The 10,123-nt window shown below is 48.6% G+C and overlaps 1 protein-coding gene across 1 annotated transcript in view; it reads left to right on the forward strand.

Annotated features, from left to right (window-relative positions):
• The window catches only part of LOC119431565 (E3 ubiquitin-protein ligase mib1), a 31,969-nt gene extending 25,283 nt beyond the window's left edge, over positions 1-6,686 (forward strand). The window contains exons 8-12 of the mRNA XM_037699044.2: positions 63-207; positions 2,629-2,762; positions 2,958-3,065; positions 5,797-5,994; positions 6,468-6,686. Of these exons, the coding sequence (XP_037554972.2) occupies positions 63-207; positions 2,629-2,762; positions 2,958-3,065; positions 5,797-5,994; positions 6,468-6,671 (789 nt within the window). The 3' untranslated portion in view covers positions 6,672-6,686. The remainder of the gene's footprint in view (positions 1-62; positions 208-2,628; positions 2,763-2,957; positions 3,066-5,796; positions 5,995-6,467) is intronic.
• The last annotated feature ends 3,437 nt before the right edge of the window (positions 6,687-10,123 follow it).

Consider the following 10,123-nt stretch of genomic DNA (forward strand, 5'->3'; position numbering starts at 1 on the left):
GGCTGCGTGCTGCCGTCTGGTTGACCCGTTTTCTTGCCTCCTCGTTTGTCTTTCTTCCCTAGACCCTGGGCAAGATAGGCAGAGTCCAACAGATTTACCATGACAATGACCTAAAGGTTGAGGTCTGCGGCACATCTTGGACCTACAACCCTCTTGCTGTTACAAAGATGGCATCAGATGGCGCTGTTGCCGGTGTGTCCAGTGGTGGTGAGTGGATTTGCCATATTTAATGCGAATGACATTGTGTTTTACCTTTTTCTTACTTGTACACGAAAACTATAGCAGTACAGTAGAACCTAATTAATACGATCCCCTTTTTTTACTATTTCCTGGTGCTAGCGTTAGTACGTTCCTGGGATACGTGATCTTTAGGCGCCAATGTTCAGTACATCGCCAAATTGCGATCATGATACATTTTTCGGCTGCTAGATTCCATGTGAACAAAAAAAAATGCTCGAGGCACGCACGATCGAGAACAGTAGGCACCTGTGACAGCAGCTTCTCTGCATTACACACCCGCCTGTGTCATGTGAAAATGCTGGCAGGCACTTGGTTTCCTCTTCTAGTAATGGCAAACCTCCTCGCGGGTTGTTGCACCCCACATTCAGGGCTATTGCCACCAACCCTATTGCAGAAAGCAACTTCATTTATCTGTTTCACAGTGCGTGTGGCGTGGTGCCATCGGAAGCGTACTGCATGCTTTTAATAGGCGATAACCCAAACGCGCTGTTTGTCCCTGCTGCAGGCAGTGGAAGTGCGGGATATGTTTTGCTCTGGTGGCATCGTATTCTGACGTCACCCACGATCAGCGTTACTACAACCCCACTCCCAAGCTTGATTTCGGTTTGGTTTCCCGTCGCTGTCTTTCGCTATGCAATAGGCAAATGACGATGCTTGTTTTGGGCTGCTTGATCCCCACCAGCTCGAAATGCATCAATGTCTAGTGCTGCAACGATTCGCGCCGAGTGGGCGCGCTAAAACTTCCCGCCAAAATGCCCCTCTCAAAGAAGCTGCTGAACAAGGTCGAATTCAAGGAGCGTAGAGAGAGAGAGAGAGACAGCGAAGAGAGGAAAGGCAGGGTGGTCAACCAGACGAACGTCGGTAAGTGCAAGCTTGCCGAAGCCGCAAAGACGACAACTCAGGTCTTCGGTGTCTCGGGCCGCTCGGGCCACACTGACTCTGCACCCTTCGGCGTCCCGTGCTGCAACAATCCAAGCAACATTTCGCATTAGGCAAATGTCAACTGCAGTACAGTCTGCCAATGTTTTTACTGACTTCAGATCGTACGTTTTCCAGGTTAGTATGTCTTCTCGCGTTGTTTTCCAAACCGTATGAATGGGGTCCTACTGTATTTAAAACAGAAGAAAAATACAGGTGATAAGAATGGCCGAACATCATAATTTGTGCAATATTCGTCATGCACTTATTAAAAAGATATACTTAACCTTACTAATTTGAGGCAGCTGTTCTCAGAAACATGCAGTATGTCCATTCCTGATGAGTCTGTCAAATCAGCAATTCCATGTACAGTGTAGACCGCTTATAACGTAAGTCACCGGTGTCGCGAATATCCGCATTGTAAGCGGTACCGCACTATAACCAAAACAATGATTTTATTGCGATAGCAATTATATGGACACTCCAAGCACATTTCTAGCTGCTGTAACTGTCGCCACGAGGTTCCGTATAAAGTCCATGGGCGATTATTGATGTTGTAACAACTTTTTTGGAACTAATAAAATCTGAATCTGAATCTGATAAAATCGTCGCTGTGTGCTGTATGTGCGACTGAAAGCATGCGAGGTTGAGCCGGTAATCGCGTCTCAATCTCGCACACGCACGGGAGGAAAGCGGGAAGGAAGCGCGCTGTCTTCCGTTGCGCGCAAAGCTCGTGGGGGGGGGGAGTGCGTTTACTCTAAGCGCACACGCCCGCCCGCAGGGACAGCTGTATCTTGAAAGCCATCTGTGACGGCGGCACAGTCTCCCATACACTATGTTGCACGGCGAGCACTGCGCTTGTGCATGCCTGACACCATGCTTGTTAATGCGCAGAGAGCCGCAGCGACGGACGTGCTTTCGAGTGCTCCAGCCTTTACGTCATTCTACCCGCACCTCGTGAGGAATGCTGGGATGCGTGGGCTTGGTGCATCGGGCGAAAAATATGTACGGAGCTATTCACACACAAACAACGTTGGAACACGCCCGATGGCGCGATGCCGGTTGTTCTCCACCATGATGTCGCGGAGCTCGACGTGCACACTCGCATTACGTTGGAGTATATCTGCGGCTTGAGGGGGTGTTCGCCGTCTCAGTTGACTGCCAAACTTCCAGGCAGCTGCACTGTAACCTGTCTCCCGAAACTGCACTATAAGCGATACGTGTATAGATGGAGTGCTACGGGAAAATTAACGGAAGTCTGAAAAGACCGTACTATATTTAATCCTGCACTATAAGCGGTTACGTTATAAGTGGTCTATACTGTAGTGTTACTTTTGCAGTGCTCTGTGTCGTGTGGTTTGTGCCATCTTGTATACAAGTAATTTGACTAATGTTTAATCACAAGGAAAGCTCCACCAACCAACTCCTCATGCTGTTTTCCCCTTCTTGCTTTATGTTGCCTTTTGGCAGAACGCCTGAGTGCTTTGCTCAAGAAGCTGTTCGAGAACCATGTCTCCGGAGATGTGAATGAGGAGCTGGTCAAGGCGGCGGCCAACGGCGACGCTCAGAAGTGCGAGGAAATTCTGAAGCACCCTGAAGCCAACGTGAGTTGTGCTTCTCATTTGGCCATGGCTGTTTTACCAGTCTCATTTGACGTGCGCTGCTTTGCACATTAAGGGGGGATGCGGCTTTCGAGGACGAGGCAAACACGACGTGACCAAATGGTCATTCTGAAAAGAAAAAAAAAAAAAGCTTAAAACTGCAGCTGACTCGTGCCATCTTGTTTTTGCAATATCCAGGTGAACGGGGTGTTTGCGAGTCACACCGCCCTCCAGGCTGCCAGCCAGAACGGTCACGTGGAGGTCGTCAAGATCCTCCTGCGCCACAGTGCAGATGTTGAGATTGAGGTGAGCCGTTCGTTCATGTCCAAATGTGCATCGTGTTCATTCGTCATTTTACAATGTCTGCACAACACTGCATCTTTCATTTTGAACAAGGAACTTTCACTTTGTGGCCATTATTTTAGAGCAAGTGTTTTTCAGTAAGTAAGTGTGGCACATTCAGAAAAGGCTGGGGAACAGTAATCGCTTGTTGGGAACTCTCCCCACTGTCTTATTTCCAAGGGCCATGCAAGGTCGCTGCGTACCTGTCTCAGCAGCACAAACACATATAAGCACTGCTACACCTCCCAGATTTTTAAATAATTTTGATTGGAGTTTTCCCAGTGTTTAATTCACACCTAGTGATGCACAGAGTGTCGCAGGGAACTTTCGCAAGCTGCTCGTTACGTTGTGTAACGCACATCAGTGTGGTGCCTAGTACAGTGGAACCTCATTGATATGATTCTGCATAATACGTTTTTTGGGATACAGTCGACAACAGATAAGTCGGACATCGATAATTCGGATTCGGACAGGCTCGGTAATTCGGACTGCTCCGCAGCACCGCCGATGGCCTCATAGAGTTAATACGTAACGATGACCGATATTTAGGACAGCTGCCAGCTCTACGTTCGATAATCCGGACCCCATCTCTAACTGTCGCGCACGTTGAATCGGCCGCCATTATCTCCTCTGGCACCTCGACGATACGAGGTATGGCCTTAGAGATAAAAAGCTAAGTGGTGATCTATGAGGCCTGGTTTTATGAAGCCTCAGAGATTTATAACTGCAAATGCCGATCTTGGAGGCACAGCCTCAACTGTGAAGTCGTATGAACATCGCGATCATCACTTCCTGTTCCGGCATCCCCGCACATGGGCTGCTGCCGCTATTGGTGTGTTATCGCCATTCTGTTTACCTTCTGTACAGCGTTCTTTGCTTGTTCATTCAGTTTTGCGTTCTAGACAGCGCCTTGCTGTCTCCTAAGAAGTCTGCGTCAAACGGCGCCAACTGTGCCTTCACAGTCTGCGCCGAAGACCATGCCGATGATACGCCGCAAATACACAACGCTGTCAATGGCGAAGAAGGCGGCTATCATTCAACAAGTGCCAAGTGGCCGTTCGCAGGTCGAAGTTGCCCGAGAATTCAGTGCATCTAAACGAACCATTTTGGACCACATGAAGAATAAGGAGAAGATTTTAGGTGCTACGAAGAAATCTTCAGCAGCTGAACAGAAACGGGTGTGCCAACGTCATTATCCGAAGTTAGAAAAAGCGTTGAGCATCTGGCTTAACGCTACCGTCGCTCAGCGTGCTCCCGTTTCTGGCCACCTTTTGAAGCAAAAGGCCGAGACCCTCTCACTTGGACTTGGCATTGACGGGTTTAAGTTCAGTGACGGTTGGCTTAGAAACATTAAGAAGTGCTACTACCTCGCTTAAAAAAAAGTGTGTAGTGAAAGCGGTGCAGTGGTTAGCACACTGGTAGCGAACTACCACAATGGAAAGCTTGTTGAGCTACTTCGGCACTATTCACCGGACGACACTTTCAACCTCGACGAGACCGGGGTTCTTTATAAGCTGCTGCCAGACAAGACACTTGCCTGGTCTGGAGAACCTTGTCACGGAGGGAAGCTCAGCTAGGAATGAGTCACTGTCGTTGTAGGCAGCAACGCTTCGAGGACAGAAAAGCTACCGCTGCTGGTGGTTGGAAAATAGAAAAACCCTCGATGCATCAAGGGAAAAAGAACTTTACCTGTCTGGTACAAAGCCAACACCAAGATGTGAATCACACAAAACCTGTTCGAAGCGCATGGCGAAAACTGGATCGGAAGTTTGAGTTTCAGATGTGCAAGGTTCTTCTCCTCGTGGACAACTGCAATGCCCATGCGCCGATCAGCTGTCTGAAAGCGATTGAACTAGAATTCCTCCCGCCGAACTCAATAAGTATTCTCCAGCCTATGAATGAAGGCATTATCAAAAATTTAAAGGTGCTGTACCATTCTCGCCTGCTGCACCACGTGTTTCTGTGCTTAGATAATCAAATTAAGTACAACGTCGACTTGATGGCCGCCGTGAGTATACTTGCTGATGCCTGGAAGGCAGTGTCAGCAGACACAATCGACAGTTGCTTCCGGCACGCCAGATTTACATTCGGCAGTGAACCTGACTCTGCAACGGAAGAGCCTTAACTGTCACTCAGCACAACGGGCGCAAATGCAGACGTCATTAATGGCCTGTGAGCCTGCGGTGTGCCGTTCCCAGACACAGTTACATTTGAAGAGTTAGCAGAGGTCGACAGTGCGGTGTCGTTATGTGCCGAATTGAACGACGATGACATTATAGAGCAGGTTCTGCAACCGCCAAACAGCGACTCTGACTTAGATGACTATGTGCCGTGTGCTCCAGAGCCGTCACATGCGGACCTAACTCGAGCCTTCGCTGTTCTCTCATCATCCGTTTTTTTCGGACATTCGATAGTTCGGACTTACTTACCTTTTCCATGGAGTCCGAATTATCGGTCGTCGACTGTAATATTTCTTTTTCTTTTCCCGATAATACGATTTGGTTGGATAATACGTTGGATGATACAATTTTCAGATACGCTTTATTTTCCGGTTCCCGTGAAGATGATATCAACGAGATTCCACAGTGTGTGGCATTAAGTAGTGGCAGAATTTACAGTGGTGCCACGTTGCGTTGGCTCTGTGCAGCCACTTCACTGTGCATTGTGCCGTGTCTTTTGCCATGCCTTATGACAGGACAAAGATGGTGACCGAGCCGTGCACCACACTGCCTTTGGAGACGAGCCGAGTGTGATGGAGCTTTTAGCTCGGGCCGGTGCTGACCTGAATGCACGCAACAAGCGTCGCCAGACTCCCCTGCACATTGCAGTGAACAAGGGCCACATGGGCGTTGTCAAGACCTTGCTCGACCTGGGCTGCCACCCGAGTCTCCAGGTGAGCCGTGCAGCACTGCTTTTTAAGGGGCACTGCTTTTTAAGGGGCTTTTTAAGAGCGCAAGATGTGGTTGCAGTGCTGCGCTTTGTTGGTGGCTTGCAGATGGAAGAAACAGGCACACAATCTTCTTCATATAGGCGCAATTCTTCTTCGCCATATGTGGCAATATCAGCTCGATTTTTGTGGTTATAGTCTTTCATACACTGACTGCTCGATCGTTCAGTGCATCAGCAGTTAAAGAAATAAAGAAAAAGATTCGTCATTGTCGTGCCATGGTCTGTCGTCGAAAGAAAACTTAGGCGCAGCACAGTGTACCCTAAGAGCAATATCTTTGAAGTTGATAGATCACTCACGTATGTATCAGTGCATCACTTCTGAAGTTGTGGGCATCCCAGTGCTCTACAGACAGAGATTAGATTAGGCGCAGTTGCAGAAAGACTTAGGAGAAAACCGGCTCGCTCCGTTATCTTCAGGACTGCGAGGGGGACACGCCACTCCACGACGCCATCAGCAAGAAGCGGGACGACATGCTTACCCTCCTCTTGGACCACAACGCGGACATCACGCTCACCAACAACAATGGCTTCAACGCCCTTCACCACGCGGCGCTCCGAGGCAACCCAAGGTCTGTGCAGCTTTTCTTCCGCCTGCCCTCGCTTCGCTTCTTTTACAGATGACGCTCGACGAGGAACATATCGTCGCAAGATTTCTTTACCGCTTGCCAGACAGCCGTCCCGGCATGAGACTACTCTGGACCTGTTGGCACTGTTTTTTTGCTCAAAGCACGGTTGAGAGTGCTGCAATACGACAGTGCATGAGTGCAGTCACGTGGTTTTATTCCATATTTCGCGGGCTTTCTTTAAGCACTGAAAAAAAAATCACACTGCATGTACGTCGCCACAAAAAATTGGATTGGTCATTTCTGAATCCCATCTACAATGTAACGCTCTTGGCCCTAAAGTCACATGAAAAATTTTGCATAATTGATCTTAGTTAATTAACTAATTAAGCAGAATATAAAAAATACTCTTAAGGAGTGCCACATGACGGTAAACCACATGTCGTTGGTTTCATTCAGCTGCGGTTAACCACTTTTTTAAAATCCTTGGTTCAGGTTATGTCAAAAACACCCTGTATATCCTATATGATGAAAAAGTAGTCAGTGAAATGGCAGGTCAGTCTGTTTGAAATCTATGGACTGTCATAGACTGTCCAGCTGGACTTAATTTTATGAGGAAGTGGCAGCGCCCTTCTCCCAAGTGCAGGAAGCTCTATGAGCAACTGTATACGTCAGAACCATAGATCGCGAAACAGAACACTTGTCGAATTTCGCACCCAAGTAGTGACGTTCTGCGAGAAGTAGCGCCACTGTCTCTTTCCGCCCCTCTTTTAGACCGTCAGTGGCGCCTTGACCGAAACGGAAAAAAAGAAGAAAAAAAGCTTATTTTCCAGGTTCGTCACCTTCTCTGGAGATATTTGTCCATGTGTTGCTTTTACTCGTATCTGAATTGTGCCACCTCGTTTGTAAATGCACGTGAGCTCGCTGTCGTTTTATAGATACGTGGCACCAATGTCATTGCGTTATTGTGGTTTTCAACGTGGCTCGTTGAGAGGCATACATATTAGTAATAAATTCGAGAGCATTTGAAATTGATGACCGTCAAATAGCTCTCTGGTGGTGGGAGGCCTGCGTAATCGCTCAGATGAAAAAGCGCCTCCTAGCTATGCAGTCGCTTTTGATCATGCTGGTATGTGAACTGAAATAGGCCCGATTGAAATTGCATAGTGATTTTCAGTTGTGGTTCCACAATCAGACTTTCTTTTAAGAACAGGAATGAAAAACTGCTCTTTCATGTTTTGTTTTATTTTAAGCATTAAATGCTTTTAGCTCCCATTGTCGGCAAAATTCAAGAGACCTTGAGCCAAAATCCAGAGCTGATATCTGGGCACTCAAGACGAGAGTGGGGCAAGAACGAAACAAGAACATCTGGGCATTGTTGCGAGAGCAAAACGAGATCACCCGGGCAACCAGTCAAAACTTAAGAAAATGTGGTCTCTGGCCCCCAACCCCTTCTGGCCTCCAACCCCTTGTACAGGACTGCATTACATACGCTAGTTACTGCCCAAACAAGTTTTAAAAATATTGCTTCCGATTTGTACCTAATGTTTGTTCACAATATCACTCAAGCTGTAACTTCTAGTATGCTGAAGTTTAATTTGTCATTTCCAATAGCGACGTTCAAAAGGCAGATACAGTGCACCATACACTTGATTGTCATCTTTTGGCGCTGATAAAGGGTTGCCTGTGCTCTTTTAATCGTCAGCTGTCCGCGAGTTCCGCGGCGCGGGTGTTGCGCCGCCTCGAGAGATGGCGCCACGCTGCGTGACCAGGCCGGCAGCGTCCGGCGCGCCGCGGATGGTTGTTTGGCCGAGACGAGACTTGCAACGAGGTTCAGTTCAAAACAGGTTCATTTCGGCTCAGTAAGCTTTCAGGCCTGCGTCGCGGTACCAGTCTGCTTTACCGGTAGCCATTTCGTGCTTACATCTACTCTCGATCACGGGAGAGCCAGCATTTTTTAAATGCGCAAGCATTTCTATGGTTACACAACGAGAAAACTGTCCGAGCGTCCGTCCGTCCGTCCGTCCTTCGCGTAATACGACCGCTTTCAGGATAGAACCAGCAGCAATTTTTTTCCCCAGCTGTGGAAGAAGACGACGACGAACGCGCGAGCAGTGGCACGAGCGCGTTTCTGTGACCACGGGACGCATGCAATCAGGCACAGCACTAGGCACATCTTAATTTTAGCCTTTAGTAAACTAGAACTGTGGAGCAGCCGTGACTTTGGATCGGAACGTCATCAGCGCTCCTGGCGCCGCCACCTGCAGTAGTTTGCTTGCCTCATCAGTTCACGTTGCGCCGCCTTCCGCACCAGTTCGGGTCGCTGCAGCGCTGTCGCATTTACCGTATAATGGCGCCAAGACGACCGCAGCCGCTGAGCAGTGCTAGGATTACCAGCAGTGTTGAGTGTGAGCACTCAGCACCACGTTGTTACTACGAAATGCTTGCGCATCATTCAGATAACTGCCTGAGGAGATTCTACGTAATTTTTTTATTCGTTATTTATATGCAACTCAGCAGTAGCGTTGAGTTCTTGTACGAAGTAAATTTGAGCTGTTGTTTCTGTTATGACTCCCACGTTATGCAAATAAACATAAACCGGTTCAAGCTGAGTTGAACCGTTCATTTTTTTTTTTTGCTTCGGAGTTCGACCGTATGTGAACCGTTTTCGCCGAACCCGAACGAAAAGAAAGTTTCGGTTCAACCCTCCGGCGCCCGACAGCCCCGCCGAGAGATGTCGCCACCAGACCGTCTCCTCCCCTATTAGTATACCCGTCGTGCCTCGCTGTGCCTCGTAGATTAAAAACGCGGCGCCGGACTGTTCTCGCGCTGCCGCATTCCTTCCCGCATGTCAACGTGTCAGGCCTACACACACATACACACTGCTTTAACGCCTCCCCCACCCCTACTTTTTTTTTTATCCCGACGCCGCGGAGGAGATGGCGTTCCTGCACTCGCGGCGGCTTCCCTAATTAAGCGGCCGAATGAGCTTCTTGTTCTGCTTGCTCCGTTTTCCCCATTAGGGAAAGAACGGGGAGAAAAATCGAAAGAAAAGGAGCCGAGCGAAAAAAACCGACCTGTCTCGTTCCCGTACTACTAATTCCGCGCGTTGTCAGGAGATAATGCCGACACGTGTATACCTCTCTTCGCCGCGTACGCGTTTAGGCAAGAGGACGAAGAGGAAGGGAGGTAGCGAAAAAAAAAAAAGAAAGAGCTGGCCAATTAGTGGTTTGCGTGTAGTCGACCGACGCGTGTAGACACTTGGCCCCGACGGCCGCATTCTTGCCCCTGCCGTCGTAGTCAGGTTGCGTGTGGTTTAGTTTTTCCCCGCCTCCACTCTACTACGTTTATATGTTTTTTGTCTTCCTCTCGATAGTCGTTCTCGGGCTATACACATTCTCTGTTTACTCATTCCGGGGATGGCCTCGTGATGCTCTTTCGCGTCGGAGGATTGTTTGCGTTCCTTCTTTGATTGCCCAGCGTTCAACGTGATCATGCACTGACGCTGCT

Source organism: Dermacentor silvarum, chromosome 10 (assembly GCF_013339745.2).
Source record: "Dermacentor silvarum isolate Dsil-2018 chromosome 10, BIME_Dsil_1.4, whole genome shotgun sequence".
Lineage (NCBI taxonomy): Eukaryota > Metazoa > Arthropoda > Arachnida > Ixodida > Ixodidae > Dermacentor > Dermacentor silvarum.